Source organism: Triturus cristatus, chromosome 3_1 (assembly GCF_964204655.1).
Source record: "Triturus cristatus chromosome 3_1, aTriCri1.1, whole genome shotgun sequence".
NCBI classification, from domain to species: Eukaryota; Metazoa; Chordata; class Amphibia; order Caudata; family Salamandridae; genus Triturus; species Triturus cristatus.
The window spans coordinates 451,788,681-451,815,284 of NC_140583.1; the positions used below are offsets into that span (position 1 = coordinate 451,788,681).

Consider the following 26,604-nt stretch of genomic DNA (forward strand, 5'->3'; position numbering starts at 1 on the left):
CACAACTCCTCTACAGCCATCCTGTTAGGAAGACCTTCACACTCCAAACCGAGATCTCTTTTGTCTCAATGTCTGGACGCAATACACAACCCACAACAGGACAGCCATTCACAGTGATGTGATCCACAGGAATGGCAGAAAGGGAGAGTTGGTTTAGGGCAGAAAAATGCCAACGTTCTAAAAGTCATATTTTGAGAATAGTAAATTCAAATCCAACTTTACCATTAAAGAGGAATTACAATTATAAATCATTTGAGCGTAAGCAAAATTTTTCTATCTGGTCCCAAACTGAAGTTAGCACTTAAGTATAATAAGTTAATCCATTGTTAGTCTATGGGTGAGATAGCCTTAGAACAGGGAAACATGTCTTCCACTGTCAGGACATGTAAAACTTGAACCCACATGCCCTACCTTTTAAACACCATGCATTCTGCCCTATGAGCATTTAGGGCCTCCCTGAGTGATGACTTAAAAAGGAAGGTTTAGGCTTGGCAAAATGTTTATCTGCCAGGCAGAGCTTAATTTGGCCCAGTGGTTTCCAGTGCTCAGCACTGACACTTAATTATCAACACCGGCACCTATGACAGTCTGCCACATGATGGGACTGTTTATCTTATTTAGAGATGAGTACAATAACAGCTTTTTATTGATTCAATATTGTTAGAGATGAGGTATCTTTTTGGCAAAGGTATACACACTGTCCAAGCCGAAACCACCACTCTAGTCAGGATAAGCTAGATACACACTAAAAGATAACCTGTGTTCACCCTCTGGTAGCTTGGCACAGAGCAGGCAGGCTTGAGAGGCAATATGTAACGTTTTTGTGCAACAAACACACAGTAACACAATGAATACACAAAGACAATTTTATATATAAATCAAGACAAAAAGGACAAAAATCCAATATATAAAAGGCGAGTTCTGAATTGCTAAAGATTAAAAAGAGTTCTAGTGCTTAGAAGCAATAAACATCTATGGGGTTTATCGCGCTGGACCGGGACAAAGTCAATAGTTCAGGCCGACCACGGGGACCTGCAGGTCGGCTGCAGGCCCCGGTAAACAAAGTACCATATTCTGGTCGCAACAGCAAGCTGTGTTGTGCAGTTGAGAGATACATCGATGTCGATCCTGCCGGCTTGGTGATGTGTCGACTCTGTAGATTAAGTGCCAAGCCGTGATACGTTGATTCTAATGCGCGATGCGCCGGGTTTCTCGACACAGTCAATAGATGCGTAAATCTCTCCACACTGCTCCGGTGGTGATGTATGGTTCTGATGCTTCTTTGCTCTCAAGGCGATGTGTTGGTTCCAAGAGCATTGCGCCGATTCTACTTCTGCAACCGGGTGATGCGCCGGTTCCGCTACACACAGACTGGAGATGCGTTGACGGGACTTAATGTTATTACCAGTCAAAGGAAAAAAGGCTATACTGTACCCCATATAACCAATGAAACTTATTTAAATGGTACAAATTTGGGATACCATCTATACCATGCACTATTTTTACCAACAGGGGAACAGTTCGCTGTATATAAAAAGTGTATAGCAATTAAGGAGAATAATGGCTTCAAAATGTATATTCCCTTTTGCATAGAAACCAATTACCCCCGTTGGATGATATCCCAAATGTGACCATTTAAATAAGTTTCATTGATTGTATGGGGTACCGTATTGCCTTTTTTCCTTTGACTGGTAACAGTTCCAATTGATATATGTATTTGTGTCTTCACTTGATTTTGTATTGTGAAGTCTTTCTTTGTGAAATCACCAATGTTTCATTTATGTTTTTTGTTCACTTTTTTTAATCTAAAGTGTTACACTGTGTAAATTGTGAAGTGTTGCCCACCTCCACCAAGGGTACTTCTAACAAACATGTATAAAAAAAATTCATGAAGGAATCATCAAATGATGTAGACCATCTAATCCTGGATTTTGGTCTGAGTATGTTGAATATTTGTCAGCAAAATTAAATAGTCAGCTAGATATGTCATCTTTTTGTATAACTTTCTGAAAGTGGCATTTTCAGAATTATATTTTAGAACCCGACTTCACCATTAGTTCGGATCTTAAATTAAGATTCCAGTGACACCAGACTTGAAGGGTTTATCTCTTCCCAATTGGACATGACACTTATGAAATGTAATAAGGTAATCCCAACATCAACACACAGGAGAGATCGGCCTCCCAGTAGTGAGAAACAAACCTTCACCTGGAAGGCAGAAACGATCCCTGCTCCAGAGCACTCCTTAAATGTGTGAGCAACTTCGGACTCACCCACCTCATCTCAGAACCAACACACACCTCACACACCACAGGACAGTCACTGGACTCTATCTTCACCACAAGCGACAGCATCAACTACAACTACACCAGTCCACTCACATGGAACTTCACCATCCCCTTCCACATCAAGACATCCCTACTAGCTTCAGCATTCCAAGACACAGCTGGGGCAAAAACACAGCTGCAGACTGGCTCAGAGCCCTCAGCATGGAGTCACCTAGCCCCACAGACAGCCTCGACAAGGACATCAACAACTTTAACAACTGGATGAAGAACTGCGTGGACTCCCTCGCACCCATCAAACCCAATAAACATAGTAGATCAAACAAGCAGGTACACTGAGGATGTCTGACAACAATGTAAACAGATGGAAAGGAAACAGAGAGCCAGCTACTGCACCACTGACAGAACTGGGAACATCACCAATCAGCACCACCCTGACCCACATCATCAACACCTCCATCACAACTGCCGTTTTTACCAGATGAATGGAAACGTGCAGACAACAGTGCCCTCCTCGGGAAACCCAAAGCCTGTATTTCTTTCTGAATCCTGATTGAGTGTTATCTTTTAGATGGTGTAGCCCACAGCCGACCAAAATCAACTAAGCAACTTCAAACTCGTCTCCCTACTCCCCTATCCAAAGTCCAGATTGATAACTCCATTAACAAGCAACTCACAACCCACCTTGAGCTTCACCATCTTCTAGAAAACACTCAATCAGGATTCAGAAAGAACCACAGCACTGAAACAGTACTCATGGTGGCACCAGACGACACTAGAACCACCCTGGACCAAGGAGAGACAGCGTCCCTCTTCCTGCTTGACCTCATCGCTGCCTTTGATCACTATCTCCCACAACACCTTCATCAGAAGACTTTACAGGATTAGAAAACAAGGATCCACACCAGTGACAGCTGGCACGGATCGGGGTGGTGGGTGGTGGAAAAGGGAGAATGTAAAAAAGCATAAAACCAATTAACTTATCGCTACGTCCCGTCTCTCTTCTCCGTCAGACTCAGCTGAACCAGGAAGCACTGCCACGCTCCCCTGACCAATCACAATACTGCAATGCAGTGTTGTGATTGGTAAGCATCCAGGCTCCCCTTGATCAATCACAATGCTGTAATGCAGCATTGTGATTGGTCTGAGCGCCTTGGCTCGGCGCACAGACACAAACTGGGGGCCGGGGCCTGGGCCTGTTCTCCACGCAGGCTTTATGGCAGCCTGCATGGAGAACATGCAAAGTGCACATGACGGTTTGGCCAGCCCGAGAGGGTCAGTCAAAACATCATTGCGCACTTAGGAGTGGGCAAACCACTCTTCCCCTGCTCTGAGAGCAGAGCGGCCCGCCCGCCGCCTGCTAAGCAGATGTAAACAATAAAATTATAATAACATCAGGTTATTATAATTTTATTGTTCCTTAGTTATACTTCTTAAAAGCAGTGGGGCGACGCTCCAGCGCCTTAGCAGAGGAGCCGCTACTGATCCGCACTTAGATGGATCTGTTACTTCCTCACAGGAAGAATCCAAACAGTCAAGCTGCCACCCTTCGAATCAAAGACCAAGAAACTGATATGTAGAGTCCCATAGGGATCGTCCCTCAGCCCTACCTTTTTCAACATATAATTGGCACTGCTCACCAGAGTGAGCAAATCACAAGACATCACCGTCATCTCCTATGAAACCCCGAAACCGGCCCTAGGATGCTTGTTTCCAGTCAAGGGAGGACCTGGCCTGGCAGTTCGGGCTGGACTGTTCCCACTGGGCACAGGGTCAAGACTGATTTGCATATGGCTGGGTCCAAACTGGAGTGGTGTGGAGAGCAAAAGAATGATGTATTTAACCCAGATCCTTGTGACTGGTGGTGAATGTTTGCATTGTCCAGCATTCCATCCATCAATTGTTTCTTTTGCGTATGTCACCCGAGTGGGACGGGTATGCCCAAACGTGGGTCCCGCGCTCTCCATGCTACTAGAATCAAGCTATCCTGGCTGGTGAGGGGTGAAACCACGAAATCGGTCATAGGATGCTTGTTTCCAGTCCAGGGAGCACCTGGCCTGGCAGTTCGGGCTAGACTGTTCCCATTGGGCAAAGGGTCAAGACTGATTTGCATATGGCTGGGTTCAAACTGGAATGGCATGGTGAGCAAAAAAACGATGGATTTAGGCCCAGATGTCTGTACTGGGGTAAATGTATGATATTGTTCTGCATTCTGTCCAAAAGTTATTCTTTTTGCATTTGTCACCCCGAGTGGGACGAGTATGCCCAGACGTGGGTCCTGTGCTCTTCATGCCACTGGAATCAAGCTATCCTGGCTGATGAGGGGTGAAACCCCGAAACAGGTCCTAGGATGCTTGTTTCCAGTCCAGTTAGGACCTGGCCTGGCAGTTTGGGCTGGACTGTTCCTAATGGGCACAGGGTGAAGACTGATTTGCATATGGCTGGGTTCAAACTGCAATGGCATGGTGAGCAAAAAAACAATGGAATTAGGCCCAGATATCTGTACTGGGGTAAATGTATGATATTGTTCTGCATTCTGTCCAAAAGTTGTTCTTTTTGCATTTGTCACCCCGAGTGGGACGAGTATGCCCACACGTGGGTCCTGTGCTCTTCATGCCACTGGAATCAAGCTATCCTGGCTGATGAGGGGTGAAACCCCGAAACAGGTCCTAGGATGCTTGTTTCCAGTCCAGTTAGGACCTGGCCTGGCAGTTTGGGCTGGACTGTTCCTAATGGGCACAGGGTGAAGACTGATTTGCATATGGCTGGGTTCAAACTGCAATGGCATGGTGAGCAAAAAAACAATGGAATTAGGCCCAGATATCTGTACTGGGCTAAATGTATGACATTGTTCTGTATTCTGTCCATCAATTGCTCTTTTTGCATCAACCTGGCAATGGCCTCACTTAGGTCTGTCTGGAAATAGCTAATCTCCTGTGCAGTTGCGAACTGCGCATGAAGAGGTTGGGTAGGGAACCCGCCAGACATTCGAAGAATTCGGCCCAGAACCTGTTGAAACAAATAACTACTTCAAAAGTGCCTGAGAGTTTCTCATCTTTTAGGGTACGTACAAGTAAGAAATTGGATTATTATGAGAAGTGGGTAACTACCCACCTCAAAGAACAATCACAACCCTTGCCAGGGTGAACACTCAAACTCAATAAATTAGGCTGAACACAACCACCTGGTTGCTATGGCACAGAACAGACAGGCCTAACTTGGGGCACTGCGTAAAGTAATCATGCATTACTGAACAGTAATAAAGTCAAACTGCAAAACAATAATAATTTCAAACCGAATTAGAAAAGTAGAATAAAATGTAATAAACAAAATGAAAGAAAAGCCAATAAGGTAATCCAGAGATATGACTTCTTAAAGTTTGAGGTAGAATTTGAGCCAAAAAATACAAAGCACACATGATAGTCAATGGTCGCTGTAGACCGGGACCTAGACACAATTTGAGCCTGACCGTGATGGTGACTGGGTCAGATACTGTTGGAAAGTGGGTTATTGTTAGGGGTAAGTATGCCCCTACCACTAGTATTAAGTCCACTAACACGGTATATGGTAGAGTAAAGGTCTCAGTAAATTATTCTTTGCTCAGGTCTTGGTAGCTGATAATGAGCAGCCAAGCCTAACTTAGGAGACAAGAGTGTAAAGTATTAAAAAAAAATACATCAAATAAGTAATACACAACACACAATGAAAATTCCATACCAATTGGTGTATATATAGGAAATATTTTTATGAACAAAAAGACACCATAACAACAAAAATCCAATGGAGGGAACCTGAGATATGAATTTTTAAACAATAAACACTTTCTAGTGCTTAAAAACCTATAGCAGTACCACTTTCGGACAAAGTCAAAGTTTAAGGCCGACTGCAATGGAGCCCTGGTCAGATACACTAAGCGGGAGGCCCTGGTCAAAGTTTTACCTCTACACTCTAAACATTTCTGGAGTTTTTTCTTCTGATGTCGCCCGACCCTTCACAGCAGGCCAGATTTGGAAAGTGTTCACCTGCTTGACTTTCCGCGAGGCACCGGTCAAATCCCGGCGCTCCAGAGCTTTCAGTGGGACGAACCTGAAACCTGGCCTTTGGTAGTCGGCTTGACTCTTGCAGTCAGGTTGGTCAACTTATAGAGCTTTTTCCCAAAAGTTCTCTAAAGTTCAGGAGGTCCTGAAGGTATTCTCATAGGTTCTCATGGGTTCCAAGTGTCCAAAACACCAATCCAAAGGTCTGGAATCTCCAAGATGGTGTCTGCGATGTCTGGACCACAATTCCCACAAGCACTTGGCCAAATCCTTAAAAGTCCACTGGACGAACTCCAGGATGGGGATTCTTGGTGGAGATGATGCAGGTGAGCTCTGTTAAGTTGTAGCTTGCAGGGTGTCTACTCCTTAATCCTTCTTGAAGCAAGGCATGGTCCCCAGGGCTGTAGTACCTGATTGTAAAGTGGACATAGTCATTCAGACTGAAGGCCTTTGGGTGGAAATCCAGATTCCAGCAGGGCAGTCCTTTTCCTTGTAGGTTCAGGCAGCAAATCTGAGAGAATATGCAGCTCTCAGATATTTATTCAGTGTTCTGTGGTGACAAGCAGGGGGCACCTCTGTCCAACGAGATGCTGGGTGCCACTCAAAAGCATGACATCTCCCTCCAAAGTGTGGCATCTTCGTATCCCACAAAGCACTGCACTTACAAAATCCAACATGGATGATTTCAGAGGAGTAAGAGTTAGCTAAACCAACCCACAGTGTGGCTCATTTCCATTAGCTCTTCTCCCACTTTGCCTCTGTAAATTCCTGTTCTAAACATGCCATCTGGCAGGGTCCTGGGATATGGGGGTAGGTACGCCTGACATTCCTTACTGATCTTCTCTCTCTTTGAGAACAGTTTTATTTACTCAGCCCCATCTGCAGGGCCCATCCTCCCCAACTGCAGAGCTCTCTCCATCAGATAACCTCTGCTCCTGCCAGGCCACTTATCACCTAATCAAAGCAGCCTGGCTAAGCCTGTTAAGGCAGACCAATCAGCAGAGTCCACTAGAAGGCTGAATTTTGGCTTAAAGAAGTGAACGATCCATAACTTCTCTTCTTTACTGGTTATGATTAATTCAACAGTGGCGCGTTGTTGGATTTATCAATACCAATCTTTTAAGTCCTTGAATGATATTTACTCCTTTCCTAGCAATATTTATAACTAAATACACTATTGCAACGTTAACCTATGGAGCTAAGTATTTACAATGGGGGAAATGAAATAGGCAGTTTATTTCCTCACATGGGCATATAAACCATATTTTATAAAGCCCCTGCGTATATTTACATGCCCTCGACCCCTGGGACACCTAGGGGGAGACCATGGGGGTAAATAATATGTACAAATAAGACAGATTATCACTTTTAAAGTGCCCACATCACCAAAGAAAGTCTGCAAGGCCAAACTACCTTTAAAATGACAGCAGGCAATCAGCAGTGTGCACATGCAAGTGAAGGAAAGCTGCTGGCCTCTAAACATCCATGCCCTATTACATACTGGGGACTTATAGGTAGTTTAAAGCCCCAGCCCTATTATATACTAGGCACTTGTGGGAGCTGTCAGAATTTACTTTTAAAGACAGGTTGCAAGGCGGGACTGCTTTAAAAAGACTGCATGCACACAACAGTGCACACATGCAAGTGCAGTAAGTCTGCTGGGCCTCTAAACCTCCATGCATTATTATTTACTAGGGACCTATAGGTATATTGCACCCCTGGCCCTATTATCTGCTAGGGACTTATAGGGTCTGGCATTGCCAATTGAAAGTGAACCCTATAACATGTACCTTTTTACACACAGCACTGGCCCTGGGTTTGGTTAGCAGAGCCCAGGGTACAGTGACAGTCTGTTAACACCAGTATAATTCAGCAAACAAATTGGGGTGAAAAGGGAAAAAGAATGACTTTCTAACAGATACATTAACCAGGTGCGTTCTGGTCAAAGATTTTACCTTCTGACTTAGTCCTTAAAGCCCCAACCCACCACACTTTTAAAGCCTTCCAGGACCTCATGGGAAGCAGAGACTCTCAGGGTATGAGGCAGCGGTTAACAGCAGGGTCCAGTCTAGGTCCAGTTGCCATTGCCAGCGGAGCATTTCTAGGCAAGGCCTCATGTAGCTCATTGGATACCTTTAGTTTGAACAGTAGGTGAATCTTAAGATCCTTGGATCACACTTTGATTTTCCTGGCTACAAGAGAAGGAAGGTACAGTCCTTCGGTGTTACTCTCAGGTCACAGACAGCAGATACAGTTCTCTTCAGTTTTTCCTCAGGTCCAGCTGTGTTCTGGGTACCTGGTGGTGTGATATTTATTTCTGGTACTAGCTAGTAGGTGGGAATGACTTCTAGACACGCTCTAACCAATGGGGTAAAAGTTCCCAGAGCCAACCCTACCCACGTTGGGCATTTTCAAGAAGGTAAAAGTCATTGCCACAGAAAGCTTTGGCTCTGAAGGCTGGAGTGTGTGTGGGGAGTGTACTATAGGAATCCTAGTGTCCTCCAACATCTAAGACTAAAATCCAGTTTAAGGTAGCCAGTGTACCCACAGCAAACCCACAGATAGATATTTGGTAGGCAAAAAAGCAGGATTACTAAGCAATCAGACTGTGGATAAATAGGAAATGTCTTGGCATCCTGTTCCCTTCCTTTCAATTGTGCCCTAAGTGTTACGTGTGAACCCAGCAGGCCTGTCAAGCAGGAACTGACACTCAAGCACGATCTGACACTATAATATCAAAAAGGATGCTCAGAGCCTCCACCCTCCTGCTGAGCTCAAAGAGTAAACCCTGTCCATTCATGTCAGCCTATTGTTTGCTCCTGGGAGAAATTTCATACCTTTTTCACACCTTTTCAAATGCTAATCCCTGGCGGAGAGAAGTTGGAGTGCAAATGCAAATTAGCCCCCAGGAACATCAGGCAGGGAAAAGGTAATTGTATGAAAGTTACCTTTCCTTAATATTAATTACAAATCCAGCTTCACCAATGGATAGGTTGTTTTTTAATAACTGTTATAAATAGTTGTTTAATCATTTACCTAGCTTGTCCCATTTCTGAGCTATAGTTTTAGTGTGTTAATCTGCACTCTGGGTTTCCATAAGGGCTAGCCAGCCTTCCTACTCTGAAAATAGCTTGTGGGTGCTAGTCACTTTAAGAACATGTTAACTTTAAATATCTACATGTCATGCTTTTAAATACTATGCACCCTGCCTTGTGGACTACAAGGCCTCCATATGGGTGACTTATTCATATTTAAAAGGGAGGTTTGGGCTTGTTAAAGAGTTCCTTTTGACAGTTTGAATTTCAGCTTTACACTGCTACAGTCAGGCTAAACAGTGTAAGTTTAAGTAGGCCTGTAGCAGTGTTTTCATTACCACTGTAGGGGATGACATAATATGTGCTGCAGTCCACTGATGGCCTTTAATTCTGCACCCTATGCTAGTGACTTAATGTTAAGCTAAATATGGCAATTAGAAACATGCCAATTAAATCATGTTTCAAAGGGAGCACATGCACTTTACTACTGGTTAGCAGGGAAAAAGTGCACAGAGTTTTAAAGTCAGCAAAAATATAGGGTCCAATAAAGGGCAATAAATCTGTGATGAGCAGGCAAAAAAAGCAGATTTCCTACAGTACATGCATATGGTATTTCCATAGCTCAAGCCTAGCCAAAAGGCAGCAAACTGCTGTATAGAGTCAAAGACTAGCATAAAGTCATACCACAGGGTTCTACATTCTATTGTAAGGTGTGGGACCCAGAGTGAGGACAGATATTTTTCTGGGAACTCATGTGAGACTTGTACTGAGGGTATATGCACATATCCAGCTGCAACTGTGCCTTTTAAGGAGTGCAAATACTGATAATCCCCGAGAGACGGACACCCCCTGACTGCAGTCTGAAATACCTTGGGGAATGAGACAAGAGGCACAGAAAAATAAACTTGAATATGAAAATAAAATGAAATAAAAATTCATGACTAGCTGTTCTGACAAGATGATTTTTTAAGGGGCACATATAAATGAACTTGAATTCAAAATTGAAATGAAATAAAAGATTAATGCGCAACTAGTTCTCGTGACAAAATGATCTAGTGCAGGAGGTATCAAGCAAATGGCCCGATTCACAGAATCTGGCCGTTTACGAAAAGTGCAATTTGGGACGTATCATTCCCAAAGTGCGATTCAGTAACATGGTACTAAATCGCAGTGTGAAATTGCAAATACATACTGATTCAGTATTAGGAAGGGGCATGTTTAGGGCGTCCCTTCCTAATACCAAATCTCAGTGGTATGTAAGAACGTTTAGTAACCGAAATGCGATCGCTAAACATTCGCATTTTACCACCTACTTCAAGTAGGTTGTAACCCATTCACAAACTGTAAGGGGTCCCCTTCCCCTTTGTGAATGTTTGTGCCAACGCTTTTTAAGAGCAGGCAGTGGTCGCACGGACCACTGTCAGCTCTTAAAAAAATGAAAATAAAACTTTTCATTTTTCTTTTTTTAAATACAACTGCAGTTTTAAAAAATCAGCGCTTTATTTAAAACCAGTCACAGACATGGTTTCTGCTGACTCCAGCAGGCCACCATCCCTGTGATTTCTAAAGGGTCATAAATTGTGACCTACCTCAATAATATCCAGGAGGCAGGTCGACTTGCGAGCCACTAGGAATCTCTAAATGAAACGAGTTTCATACATTAGAAATAGCGATTACGTAATTCCGAATTGCAGAAAATCACAATTAGGCAATGGCTATTCCTAATATTGTTATATGTGGCCTTTATTTATTAATCAGCATTTAACACAGAAACGGCAAAGTTTAGAAATAATGGACTAAACAGGAGACCCAAGAGCTATTGCAAACGTAGTGCCAATAAGGAGACCACGCTTGGACGTTTGTGATTTTCATCCAGGATCAGAAGGTGACACCCTAGGAGCACACAAAAGAGTATTTAGGTCGGCACACCCAGGAGGAATAACCGGAATGTTCAAGCTCCCCAACCATACATTTCTAGACCTTTACGGAGGGTCCATATAAGGCTCGATAGTGCTGGGCAAATATATGGGCTATCTCCTCTGGGTGGGTTATGAGCTCATCATCATTTTGAAGCTGACTAATATATATGAGCCATATCTTTTTCGTTTCATCTGTGCTTCGAAACTTTCTTCCTGTCATTTATGTTCTGACTCCTGCACCTTTGTTGCTAAGTAGGCAGTTCTGTCACCATCGTCACACTTTGAGTGCGTCACAGCACTGATGACAATGCTTTTTGCTATTGCCTTGTATGCCAGAGGACAATGGGGAGTGTACTGTGTCCCTGTTGATGGGAATGTATTGTGCAGTTTCTTCCTACAGTTTGCCTCCAACGTTCACTCTGGTGAGCCACCTGTGGCTTAGTCGCCAGAATGAATGAGCCACCAGTGGCTTTATGCTGGTTTGAATCTCTAAGGGGGTGTGGTCAGACAGGTCTTGGGCATATCGGTGTGTCTCTATGACTGTCTCGAATTCAGTCAGCGTGAAAAAAAAGTATTAGTTGGGAGAATTTTAGACAATGACTACCTTCAGTGGGATGGGAGTGTTTCCAAATGGTACACAGCCCAGTGAGTACGATTGGGGATGGGCCTGGTGGGGTATTAACTGGGGACCCAAACCGCTCTAAGTCTACTTTCATAAATCAATTAAAACCCCCCCTTCAGCATTGTCAGACTTGTTGGGGCTTCCAACAAATCAGAACTTATTTGTTTAAGGAATGTCTTTGAAAGGGATGGTGGTGCATATACTACAAGCAATGTGATGGACCTGCCAATTAGGAAACCCATTAGCATTAGATTTCGGTCCAATCGAACTTGCCACGTATGGTCACCTGAAGCGGGTGCTGATGCCTAATCAGCATTGCCACTCCTCTGATCCCATAATATTCAGGAATTATAAAGATGGCCCCCACTTATTACCTTGTTCAGTAGTCCGTTAACATTCCATGTAAGGAATCTGAAGGTTGTAGGATGACTAAGGTTTAACAACCATTTTTCATATTTCTGTATGGGGAATAGGGAAGTATATGAGATGTGAATCGTGTACTAATGTGTCCTATGTCTAAACCTAGTAGAAGAACAATATCTGTAAACTCCCTTTCCCCGTCCCCATATTGCTAACCGTGACACAACAAAGCTAGGAGTAAGGCTCTGGGCAATTCCCCCTCTAGATATCCCCAACAAATTCCCATTAGTAAAGTGAAACTATAACAGTGGAGGGTGTATCATAGCACAGGACATAGGATAGGATCCAGCTGCTAGAGAATTCAGTTCCCTTGGAGGGCAGTAGGTGCATGAAACTAGCTCATCAAAGAAAGATGATGCATTTTGTGTCAGGGCTTTGATTCAAACTTTCTCACAGTCCATCAATGGATGTTGTCGTTTGGGCAGAGGCATGTGTACTTCTCAGACAATCAAAAGTAGTGACCAGGGGCAGCAGTCGGCAGGTTCCTCCTAGTTCATTAGTGAAGTGATTATTTGGTTTCACCTGCACAGCGCTTGTGCTATGCTTGTGAAATCTCTTGTAAATAAAAAAAATCTTAAAGGGACTTACAGCCCACCCATTACTTACCATTTGCTGCCTCCAATATCCATCTCATTTCCTTGCCTATCACTGGTTAGTTCAACATAGGCACCTCCCGGTTTCACTTTCTGTTGAGTGTTGCGCCCACCCATCTACTGGTGATTGCCCCATACCAACCAGCCCACACCCTTCCGTTCTTGCTTGGTTTGTCCTACCAACCCCTCCCTCCAGTTGTTTGCCTGTTTCGGTTGTGTATTGTCTTTCCCAATGGGACTGTGCAGTAAAAAGGGGAAGAGGATCTGGCCTAACCACCTCAAAGCTGGGGAACTGGGTTCGAGTCTCAGCAGGGACGATCAACGTTCTGTGATTCTGGGCAAATCACTTAATCTGCCTGTGCCTAACAGAATTAATGTGTCTTTTTGTAACGCAACTGGTACTCATGTAAAGCGCTCTGATACTTTTGCACTATATAAAAAAAATTAAATTAAAAAGAGTTTGCAAACACCCCACTCCTTGAATTTATTTCCTGTCAGTTCCGCCCGTGACGGATTGTAATAAAACATGGGCTTTCGAGCACATTCATTTACATTCAGGCCTGCGTGGTATAGATATTAAGGTTGGTTTTCGTGGTTTATTGTATCAATAATGTTGACCAGAGGCCAAACCGGCCTGCTTTGTGAATAGGTGGTAAACGTGGCATGGGTGGCTTCTGTAGTTTACTTTGGTTTTAGATTTGAAGAAACAGACACAGTTTTTCAAATGGAAAGACCGCATTTTAGGAGGAGGTCAAAAGTGAAAGCGAGTGGTGAAGAGATGTGAGACATGTGAGAGTCCACTTTTCAAGCACAGATATGCGCATTAAAATGTTAATAGCCAAATATTTACAATTCTTTGGATCAACAAGGCTTGTTATCAAGCCCTATTACCCGGTAGAATGAGAGCACCAAGGAGCTTGGGGCCCTAGGATAAGAACCCCCTACAATCCCTCCCCCCATACAATGTTAGCAGTCTAAAAAGCTACGATCCTCAGTCCTGGCGCATCTTTCTCCAGCTAAGCACAAGCTAGGCCATTCAGGGAATTTTCAAGCTGCATCTGCAGGGACATGCTGCTGGTCAGGAAAACATTTTCCCCCAAAAGGTAAAAGAATGAAGTTGCACTCATGAAAAAATAGTTTAGGAATGTGGTACGTAGATGTTCCATTACACTTTGACCTATACTTACTACAAGTGAAACTATATGAGCCTGCCCAAATAAAGTATCAACAAGATTAGGCATCCCTCTAGATTTCAGGTGGCAAACATCAGAGTGCCCAAAACACTGCACTGACTCCCAGTGGACAAGATCAAATTAAAGGCCACTGGCACCATGCACACGGGTTTACCTGCTGAAAGTGACCCTCAATACGATTAAATCATACTCAAGTCAATCTGCCGACTAACGCTGAATTTGAGAGGGATCAGATGGCCTTGGTGTGCTCCTCACCACACCAGAAACACTAAACTTGATGGAAGAAAGAGCATCCTACATAACAGCGTCTAATTACAAGGGGTCACAGGTCCCCTCATGGTGGGACACGGAGTCAAAACATTGTTCTGCCACAAACGGGATGCCCAAGTGCTTTGATGGAACTGTAAAAGTCCTGGTGTCTAAGCACACATTTGAAAGGAATCACAGGCGTTACTTTACATCTTTTTCTTGTTTCATAATTTTTTATTAAGAAACATTTCAAGATACAGAAAAGAAAACAAGGATACATAGAAAGATTCATAAAGCATTATAAATACATACAGATCATTAATAAAAGGGTAATCAGACCCTTTTAAAGGGTAAGGAAATTTGAAAAGAGAACATTTTGAAATGAATGAGTAAAAACAGAGAAGGACGTAATATATGATATACTTAGGAGTTCATAAATGTTATTATACAAGAAATTATAAAGGAAATAGAAAGAAAATATGAGTATAGTTATGGATATAATAGAGAGAATTACAGTTAATATGGATTGGACGTTAAAAGAGATGGAGAAGATTAGTGTAAAGTCTTTCCCCGGATAGAGTAGGAACATGAAGAGAATAATAAAGAGACATATAAAGGAGGAGAAAGAAAATAATTCAGGGGTCACGGAGAAAAGGAGCCCACACTTGCTGGAAAATTTCCTCTTGGTCCTGTAATCTATAAATAATAGGTTCATGAGATGCCGTTTGAATCATTGCTACCACCCATTCTTCCGGTGAGGTAGGTCTAGACGATTGACAATGTCTTAGAATACAGATTTTTGCCATAGAAAGTGTAGTATGCAGAAGACGATGTTGCGGACATGTGATGGTGGAAAGAGTTCTAAAATCATGCAATAGATGATGGAAGGAGTAAGAGGAATAGTAAGGGAAGGGATTAGACCCTGCAGGGTATCCCCCATATATGTCCAAAAACACTGCAAGGAAGAACATTCAAACAATATATGGAGAAGGTCACAATTGACCCCAGAACATCTCTAACATTTAGAGTGTGGCAACAATCTTGCTCTTTTCAATTTCAGAGTTGTCCAGTACCAATCGTGCAAAGTTTTGAAAAGGCAGAATTTCAAACGAGGTTCTCGGGTACCTTTGTCAAGATCTTCTGACATGTCCGACCAGGCATCTTCTTCAATAGTAATGTGTAGGCCATTTCTCTTGGAGAGCTTTAAGAAGTGGTTGCGAATATAGGTGATGAATTAGGACATTGTATAAAGCTGAAAAACAGACCTTTTTTTCAGCCCCAAATAAGAAGATAATTTAATATTGGTGAGGAATTCCGAGTCCAGGGAGGAGAACCTATACATCTTCTCAAACAGTGCTGTAACTGCGAGTGGCGTGCAGCTTCATCGAGTGGAAGACCAAACTCCCCATTAAGTGATTTAAGGGATTTTAGCTCTCCATTCGAATATAACTTGGTCAAGTGTACTGATGCCTCTTGATTCCCAACTAAACCATTGGAGCGCTTGACCAATTATTCGGATACTTTCATTGCCCCAAAGTGTAGCTTTATAGTGCAAGTGATGGGCGACTCGGAGGAGGAGGCGGTGTGCTAGTTGCCATGTTTGATATGTAGCTTGCATTACTGGATGTGGTGGGGGGGGGGGGGGAAGAAGGTGAGTTTCGGGTTCCATAAAGAAAATCAAGGCCATCGCTTCGATTAATTAGGGAATGTTCCGTTGCTACCCATTGTGGAGGAACAGTTATACCGGAAGTAAATAAACTAAGTGTGAGTGGTGCAAGGCTAAAGAATAATGTTCTAAAGATGGTAATCCCAGACCACCATAGGAGCGGTGAGCCTAATATAGTAGCAGCTAAAGGAGGGCGTATGGATCCCCAGACAAAAGATCGGATTCAGGCATCTACCTTACGGAGTGTAGATAAGGGAACGAGAATCAGAAGCATTCCAAGTATGTAATTAAAGCGAGGTAAGGTGACCATCCCAACGGCCTGTACCCTTCCCCACATGAAAAAACCCAAGAGAGACCCTTTGGCAAAATCAGTTTCCATTTGTGTTATAAGGGATGAGAGGTTATCTGAGACAATACTTGTTAAACCTCTATTGACCAGAACAAATATATTAATTGGGATGATTTCCAGCAAAAGGGGTACCCATCAATTGACGCTTTTGTGGTACCAGGAGAAATTGAAGAGACTCACTTTTATCCCAGTTCACTTTGTAACCAGAGTGGATTGCAAAGCCATAGATGATTTCAAGTAAAGCTGGTAGAGAGTGAGGAAGATCTGTTAACGTGAGAAGAATGTCATCGGCATATAAGTATAGTTTTGAGATACCTCCTGCTATGGATTTACCTTGAATGTGTGGTAATTGCCGTATAAGAGAGGCGAGAGGATCTATTACTAGTAAAAATAAGTGGGGGAAAAGAAGGCAACCTTGGCGGGTGCCCCTCTGGATTGGAAAAGGATCAGAAAGAAACCCACCACAAGTGACTTGAGCTGTTGGAGTATTATATAAGAGACAAGCTTTAGAAATAAACTGATCACCTATGCCAAAGCAATTCATAGTCGCAAAAAGATATTTCCAGTCAATACGGTCAAATGCTTTTTCTGCATCCAGTGAAAGGGCTACAGTATCTTCCGTCCACTTATTTGCAGACCATAACGTGTGAGCTAAAGTTTGGAGGTGATTCCTAGATGAGTGACCTGGGACAAAACCAACCTGTGAGTGATATATGAGGGAAGGGATAACTTTATGAAGGCGTGCTGCTAAGATACTTGCTAAAACTTTGATGTCACTATAAATTAGTGAAATGGGTCGATAGCTGCTGCAAGCAAGCAGATCTTTGCAAGGTTTGGGGATAACTGCGATCAACGTTTTGTTAGAGATAGGGCCAATGAATGTGTTTGAACCACTTCATGGAAGGCAGAAAATAAGGTATCAACCTTTCTCTCCCAGTCCATTTATAAAACTCTGCAGGAAAGCCTTCTTCACCTGGAGATTTAAGATAAGGCAGTTTGGTGATGGCTACAGAAATTTCTTTTTTGCTAATATCACCACCAAGGAGGGTTCTACCTTCATCCGTGAGGCAAGGGAGGTTAATATCAGCAAGATATGAAACTAATTGGTCCTCCGTTACCAAAGTTTCGGGGTATAGAGTTTTTTATAAAAGGTTGCAAAAGTGTCTACAATTTCTCGTGGTCTGCTAAGAATGTCACCCTTTTCTGAACGTAATGCAGGAATGGCCATATCTGCCTCACGTTGATTCAGTTGTGCTGCAGGCAATCGACCTGCTTTTTCTCCTTGTTCATAATGCCTACACTTTAGGCGTTGAAGAGCATATTCAGCTTTGGAAGTGTATAAATTATTAAGTGCCAATTTAGCAAGTTCAAGTTTTCGGCGGTTGGGTATTGTGGGATGAGATGTGTATTGACGTGCAAGGGAAGTAGTTTGAGTCTCCAATTCAGCACAACATAAGGACCCAGATTTATTTGCCTAAGCAACGTCTCACATTAATTGACCATGAATAGTTGTTTTACGGCTGCCCAGACAATTCTGCAGGAAGTAACAGAAGATTTATTGACAGCTAAATAATCAGAGATATGTGAACGCAATAGAGTATTGCCTTTGGGTGGACGGTATCTTTGAATATTCATACGCCATGGTTTACGCCTTGGGGAAGTTAAACCTATTTCTAAAGTAATAATGATAGGGGTATGATCTGATATTGCAGCTTCCAAGATACCGGATTCAGTGGTGTTTGCAACTATTGAATGTGAAATGAGAAGAAAATAGTTTATCATGGATTGTGTACCAGGGGTAAAGGAGAGAAAGGTGTATTCCTGATCAGAAGGGTGACAAAAGCACCAGTGGTCTACTAGACCGTGATCTGACGTTATGTCTCTCAGTAGAGCTCTGTCTCCCTCATTACATCTATCCATGGGGCCTGTTCTATCAATTATAGCATCTCAGTAAATATTCTAATCACCACCAATGATATAGCTAGATGCACCAATTTCAACCAAGAAACGGTTCAAACTGAGAAAGAAAGGACGTTTTGCCCCTGTTGGAGCATATACTGAGCCCACACAGAGAATCTTATTTCCTATTTTCAGCTTTGCCTAAATATATCTGCCATCCGTGTCTACCCAGGTTTTAATAATAGTAACAGGTAAAGATTTGTGTAGTAGAATAGCTACACCACACTTCCGTGGGTGACTTTCGTTAGGAGAAAGTTGTGTCGTTATTGCACCATGGATAACTTTTCCCACTCAACCGCATCGTAACTTGGAAGATTCTAGAGCATCCAAATGGGTTTCTTGCAGAAGAGCAATATCAGTTTTTTTCCCTTGTAAATAAGAAAGTACTTTCTTTTGCTTAATAAAGTGCGTAAGGCCGCGAACATTCCACGAGATAATACGCAGTGGATGAGAAGCAGAGGAAATGTTTGCAGCCATGTTAGTAGACGAAATGTTGAATTAGATGTATAGTAATAAAGGGTGAAAGAAAGATAAAGAAAGAAAAGGTTCCGGAAAAGGAAGGATAGTGAGTATGAATTATTTGTTAATGTATAGAAGAGTAAGTAGAAAGTAGATGAAATAAGATACTAAAGGGCCAAGAAGGAAAGAAAAGAAAGAGAAAGATAAATAAGGGTAGGTATACTACATGGGGAAGATGCAGTATAAGAGAATAGAACTGTTCTCTGTGGATCCTAGCTTTCGGGCTATTCGGGCCGGGGGAACCCCCACTGCGAGAATTGTGGAAGGAGGGCATAGGTATGACAAATTATTAGTAGAAATTAATAAACTTGAGAAGCATGGAAAAGAATAAGTATTCAGGTATATTAGTATAAAATATAGTAAAAATGAAGGATAAGAGAAGAAATAAGTACTAAATATAACCATTATGAAATATCATGGTAATTAATTATTATAATAATTAAATAGTGACACAGTTAAATATTATGATAACAAATAAATCTTAATACTAATGTATCAAACTACTCGATTAAAAAAACACATTTTTTTAACAGTTTACCTAAATAGAAAAAAGAGAGAGAAAAAGAAAAGAAGAGGAACATTATATCTAAACTTGTATTATGCGCCGGAGGGGGGGATCTCAAAGAACAAAGAAGAAAGTCTAAAATATTTGAAATTTGATATATAGCCTACATAAGGACAAAATAAACAGTAGTTATATAACATTAACGATAGCTAAATATTAATCTAATTAAATAGCATCAAACCTAGATAATATGGTAATTAGACATTATGAAAAGTCAATATTATCAAAAATACTTATTAGAGAAAAGGGGAAGGGTAGAAAGTATAGAAGAGAAGTAAGAAAAATAGTATAAAGAGTATAATGCATAACCATAAGGCAAACATTCATATATATAGTCTAATTCTTAATTTATATCATTTCAAACTTTTATAGCAATATAGATAGTACAACCAAATAAAAGGTTTCATCACACCATAAGCATGAGCATAAATAAACCATAATGTATAGAGAGATTGAAAGAGCGAAGGGGAGGGGGGATCGAGAATGAGTTAGAATATAGTATGGATAATATACAACAAGTAATGTGCAACTGAGCATATGGATATGCAGAAACTCATCAGGACTCATCTTCATTAGGCAACAGAATAAGTATCCTCCGTCTGTGCTTCAAGAGTCAATAATTAAGTAGTAGATCAAAGTTCAAGGAACATCGTCTTCAGGTGATGGAGGGCACTTAAGGGGTGAACGTGATTTGTCTCCATCTCTTTCCTGCGCAATAGCAGCTACTGCTTGAAGGACTTGAGCTCAATCACCAAAACAACATATATGTTTATCTGGATCTCTTCCCCTATTTGGGGAACGGCTTGGATTACATTTGACGACATTAGGAATCTTCTTGGAGGTCAGTGAAGAAAATGAAGGCTGGGACTCAGGTAGAGATTCAGTATATTCCATAGCTTGAGGAGTAATGCTGTCTAGGAAGCGTCGTAGATCATCTGGATTGAAAAAGTCTTTGGATATGCCATTCTTAGTAATTCTTAGTCATGTTGGTTAAAATAGGCCATATTAGATGTCTAGCTGGCGCAAGTGAGGTTGAAAAGAGAGAAAAGCTTTGCAACAGTCATTTGTTTCTCTTGAAAAATCTGCAGCGACTCGGATCTCATGACTCTCAAAATATATATGGACCATGTGTACGGGCCGCAGTGAGTAACTGTCGAGCTTGTTTGTGTCACAAAAAAGAGAAAATAAGTGCATGTGGTTGTACATTCTTCCCTGTCTTAGGAGGAACAATGCGGTGAGTTCTCTGCATTTCTAATGGCGGGTCAAAAGTAAGACCTGTAATCTTCGGAAGAACCACCTTGATAAAGGATTTAGTGTCTGATCCTTCTATTCCTTCCGGGAATCCAAAGTGGCGCACATTGTCTCGATGATTTCTATCGTCTAAATCTATCACTTTGCATCTGAGGAAGAGAAGTTTTTGGTCTCGATCTGGTATATTGTTAAGACAATTCTCAACAGTAGCCACACGATCAGTGAGACCATCAAGCCAATTTTGGAAGCCAGCAATATCAGCACATATGGATTTAGTCTCAGTAGTAAGAACAAAGATAGACGTCTCCATTTCCTCCAGGTATCGTCCTACAGCAGTGATCTCTTGGAGTATCCGTTCCATGGTAGAATCTGTTGCAGATGCCATCATAAGGTTAGATGTCTTTTGAGCTGAAGAGGTAGTATTATAAGTTTCTGAGGCAGACAGATTCTGACTTAGAATTTCAGAATAACAGGGTTGTTTTGCAGATTTACTGGCCGCTTTTCCAGAAGGCATTCCAGGTCGATGCTGTGTAAATGTCTTTAGCAGGTAGGTATTTGCTTGATAGATAGGTGATATCTTAAGTAAGGCCTTTCGTCTGAAAATAAAGCTGTCCCAACCGTTCCAGTTATTTTATAGTGACACACCTAAATCACCTCAGAGCAGCGTCAAAGGAACGGAGGTGTAGGTAATTCTGGTCTAAAAGCACAGGGTAGTATAGTACAAGGAAAGGTTAGGATTGTAATACGACAGAAAAAAAGGTAAAGGTTGAGACCGGCAAATTAACCTCAGCAATATTATATTAATTTGCTACCTCCTGACAAAGAATGAGGTAATTTGATATGTTATGATCATCGGACAACAGAATGTACAGCACGCCTCAAGCTGACTTCAGACAGCAACAGTTAGTTCAAGTACCTAGAGCTCCAGTTGATATGCTTCAATATTTTAGTCAGCAGACTCCGATAATTAAGTACAACAACAAAAACGAGAGTACACAGAAAAAGGATTGTTGTAAAATAAAAATGCTACATTAAATTATTTGTTTTAATTTCACCAAGTACGCAGGGTAGTAACTAGAAATGTAAAATCCCTTGGGGCGCTGTTTCAAAATCGACAATAGTAGTTAATAAAATACAAAGGCAGTTCAGTTCTAGTCAGCTCTGTTTTAACAATATAGCAGGGGAGCTTAATGAAAAGGAAAGGAGCATTAAAGAGTAACAATGTTGCCACTAGTCCTCTGCTGCATGCAAGTAGGTAGCCTCCAAATGCAGCGCAGCTCCAGGCAACTCCACTTTAAGGAGAGGAGCGTTAAACAACCACAATGTCAAGTTGGCTGCTCTCACCTCGTTAAATACACATGAGGCAGCATTCAGGGGTATAAAATTGCCTCAGGCTCCTTAAGTATTCAACTAAAGCATGCTGAATATGCCCAGGCATCCTCTTTTTTCAGTAGGTTATAGCCGCATACACTGCTTCCCACTTATCTGTCTGAAGCGTTCCTGTCAGCGGAGAGCCGCCCGTGTTGAGCAGGAAGGAGCAAATCCAGTCAGCTGTGTCGGCTCAACGAAGGAAGCGCTGTGGCCGGAAATAGGCATATCTGAAGGAAGAAGCGTCCCTCAGCTTCAATAAACGTTGCGTTGTGAGGCCTCTGACTTCACACAACGTTTCCTTTTAAATAAGGCTGCCATTCGGGAGTTTGAGAGGCTCTTCACCACCGTCCGGGGCTCCCCACAGCGCGGAGCTCCAGGATTAGGCGGCCACCTTGCATCGCGGGCAGACCACGCCCCGTTACTTTACTTCTTAAATTTTTTTTAAGAAGTTGACAACTGAACAGAAGTATTTAGGGCCATATGTATCAATATTAGACATAGACGTTCTCAACGAATCGCAATTAGTTAATTGCTATTTGTACGTATGAAACTCCATGAGCTTCATTTAGCATTTCTTAATGGGTCGCAAATCAACCTACTTTATGAAAATTCATGAGGTAGGTCGCATTTTGTGATGTATTAGGAAATGCAAAAATTACAGGGATGGTAGTCTGCTGGGGACAGCAGATCACCATATCTGTGATTGCATTTAAATAAAGCTGTCTTTTTTAAAAAAAAATACAGCCCGTTTTACTTAAAGAAAAATGGAACGCGTTTAAAAAAAGTAAAAATATTCTTTTCATTTTTTAAGAGTAGAGAGTGGACTGTGGGACTACTGCCTGCTCTGAAAAAATGTTTTCGCTACCATTAAGAAAGGGGAAGGAGTCCTTTTGAGACCCCTTCCCATTTATGAAGGAGTTACCACCTACTTGAACTAGGTAGTAAAAAGCGAATGTTTTGCAACCACATTTCGGTCAGTAAACATTCCTACATACCGCTACACTTCGGTATTAGGAAGGGACACCTTGAACACGCCCCTTACTAATACTGAATTGGTATGTATTGGCTATTCCAAATTGTGTTTCGGTAACATGGTACCGAATCGCAAATTGGAATTCATACATACCAAAATGCATTTTTCATTCCCAAATGGCCAAATCGGGCAATTTGCAATCGGAAAAAAGCATGAAAAATATGGCCCTCAGTTAGAATACTGTTGGTTTCTACTTCGATCAACATTCTTTCAACAGGAAACTTCAAATGGTTATGGATCATGTTCTTTTTGTGAGCAGAGAAGGAAAGACAGTTGGGGTGAATGGTGCACAGGATAGTAGGCAGTTTTGAAACATAGCATAAAGTGAGCAAAAAGGCGCTATGACGCGGTCAACACTGGCCACACCATAGCGCTTTGTTTTAATTTACTTTAAGCCAAGTTGCACAGCAGCCTGCACAACATGTCTAAAAAACATTGACAATGCCAATAAGTCTCGCACAGGCAAAACCTATTGGCTTTGCCAACACTTGTTTTTATTTTGTATTGACCCGCCTGCTTCTACAGCCGATCACCTAACTAGGTTAATTTGAGGCGGCACAAGCAGTCTGTCTAGCCAGTGTGGGTCGAGCAGGGGTGGTGCGGGAAGCGGTTCCCTGGTTACTCTTCTTGTAAACAAACAATACACACTGTCTTGATTTCAAGTTCATATTTGATCATTTTCAGCGATGGAATATTTTTTTGGGTTTTCTCTGCCTGCCCTCCAGCGGAGATGTAATAGGGGCATGTTATGTGCGAAGCCATTTTGACAATACAATAATGTGCACCAAGATGTTTTGAAAGTGACTCGATATAATGGAAGAAGCGTGTCATGCTTTGCGTTGTTTTCAGCTAATTAAAATAATGCTGCATCCGACTGTGAACACCAACAAACTGTCGGCATGTGCATTGATGGGTAGGCCAATAGCATTGCACGAATTGCCCTTGCATGCCAAAGGTAGCTGTCCCTACTTCCAACTCACAGTTTACTTCTTTCAGCCAGGGTGAAAAAATAAACAGCAGATTTAAGTTTTACTAGTTCCTTGGGAAGTTATTGCTTTGTACATGTTATTTCTATCTTTACTCTGTCGTGGTTCAGTTCATTGTAGGTGGTATTCTTTACAAGTGAATGAATCTTCCCAACCTCCAAGCATTCTTTAAAACACATTCAGAGCTCTGTTACATAGGCATAAGCATTTTAGGAAAACTCTGGGATATTTCGATTCAAGGTATTTCATTCCTAAGTGCATACATTCTTCACAGTACATTTTTTTTTAATCAGACTGGATGTAAGGTCAACCCAAGTTGTTATACGAAGAGTGGTTCAAAAACAGCTTCATGAATTCCCTTCTTGGTACGGCAGATGTTTGTTATTGAGTCATTTTTATTTTATGGATTATTCATTCAACTTTGCTATGTTTTTCATTCAACTCTGGTGTATGGAATACCGGATAATAAACATCCATTTCTAGCAAGCTATTCTTTTATAAAAAAATTTGTTGCTAAGGCTAGGATTTTAAGCAAATAGTATGTGAACCCTTCAGTGAAACCTTTATTCGTGTACATCTTCCAAATAACTGAAATGCATTCAATAACTCCCTTACCAACTCAAAAAGCAGGCTGTATTTGTGTAAGATAGCAGCAAACAGATACACTGCTACGCAAGCACTCATATTTACCAAACTGGTACTGACACACAAGGAAATGCTCACACTTGCACCCATAACAGAGACACACTAGAGCAGAGAGCAGCATAAAGACGCTGAAACCTTTTTCTACTAACCGGAAAGTGTCTCCAACTCGGTCATGGAAGTAGGCAAAGTTGTCGTGGTCAATCACCAGAAGATCCCCACTGTTGAAATACAGGTCTCCTTTTCTGAAGACATCTCGGAGTCTTTTCTTTTCTGTCTGAGCCTGGTCGCCGGCGTAGCCAGTGAATGGAGATATGGCAGATATTTTGGCAACCAACAGTCCTGGCTCACCTATGAAAAAATTAATATTTATATAAACAGCAGTAGTTCAATGAAAAAGGATTATTAAAAGCTGCCCAGCTGTGCAGCCAGTTCAACAGATAATGAAAAATGAAAGGTGTTTCTTCTAAATCATGCTTCAACACTAAAATAATATAAGTGGCTTCATTAAATCTTTGCTTCTTTGTCCCAGGGTAGAAAAGGACTTCTTTGTTTTTAAAGCGGGATGAAGACTCATCTTTTAATGCTGGCTCTTGCCCTGCCACTAGCCAGTTAAAAGCATAATTCACCTGCTCCTGTCCTCTCCTTCTTCCTGCCCCTGTTTGTTAGCCTTCTGCAGTATCAGCTTCACTTCCATGCTCCCGAGCAATAGCAGCCCTTCTGTTGACAAAGCAGTGGGGAGGCTGTTAGCCAAGGTTTGATCTCTTGCCCTTGGTCAATGCTGGGAGTGTGGGGGTGTTCTGCTCGATTTTCCTGGCCTTCTTGTGTTAACAAGTGATTGAATGTGACTTCAGTCTCTTACCATTCAAGCCTAAGGGTTAGAGTAGTGAATGGAGCCTATTTACTAGGCACTTTGAAATGATTCTGTGCTCTTCCCCATAGATCAGGGCTTGCACACATAGCCTAGGGGATAGATTCGTTAGTATTAGGGATAACCTGTCCTGTAGTGAGGGTATTTCATGGAGCTGTGCTGAATTCAGGCCTGGTAGGCCTCAAACGGGAGAGACTCCATCTTTCTTTCTGCTTCGGCTGCTTGGGATGCTTCTAGGCCAAGAGTTATATTTTAGTTATGAGGTGTTATTCGCTTGGAGAGAACCGGTTCAGGCCGGCCCTTATCGAAGGATTGTATTTTTCTTCATGCCGAAGACACTACATCAGGCCGGCCGGCTGGGAACGTGTCCTTGGTACGGGGAGGTACAAGAATTTGGTGGGCGGCAGGTTACGGGCCGGAATTTTCCATGAGGAAATGCACCTCTATATTAGTGAAAGTCTGAGGCAGTTACATGTTCAGTCCGTAGGCGGCATCTAGCCGCTAGCAGTAAAGCTACTACTTATTCCAGGGAAGACAGACGCCATCTTGGAGGCGGAGAAGAACCGAGAGACAGATGCTCTCCTAGCAGAATAGCCAGAGAGGAGAGAGTAGCCGATAAGGAAGAGGTCCCAGTGACTCGAAGAAGGGTGATTCCAGGCGAGCCGAGATACAGACGAGAAGGGAACCTAGATGACCACTGAGTGCAGGCTACATACTACTAAGGTGATGTCGACCCTTTCTTATTAGAGTGTACAACTTAATCTTTCACTTTTCTTTGCAGGTTATGTGTTATATCGTAATGTTATGTGATTGTGTATGTAATGAGTAATAAAGTATCCAGTTCGTAGTGAACCAACATGTGCTGCGTGTTCTTGTATAAGAGGGTAGCCTATTCTTCTAGTCAGCTGCGGCTACATGAACAGATGTTAACCCTGATCAGGTAAGTGGTAACTGAATAAGGGAAAGAGGAGTCCCTCGAACCTGAGAACAGGCTATACTCGAACTGGCAATCCTTGTGTGATCTGATGAATAGTGAGAC

General features: G+C 42.2%; 1 protein-coding gene across 1 annotated transcript in view; it reads right to left on the reverse strand.

Moving 5' to 3' along the window:
* Window positions 1-26,604, reverse strand: part of SLC27A2 (solute carrier family 27 member 2) — a 426,278-nt gene that overhangs the window by 73,172 nt on the left and 326,502 nt on the right. Inside the window, exon 7 of the mRNA XM_085644259.1 lies at window positions 24,847-25,045. Coding sequence (XP_085500385.1) covers window positions 24,847-25,045 — 199 coding nt within the window. The remainder of the gene's footprint in view (window positions 1-24,846; window positions 25,046-26,604) is intronic.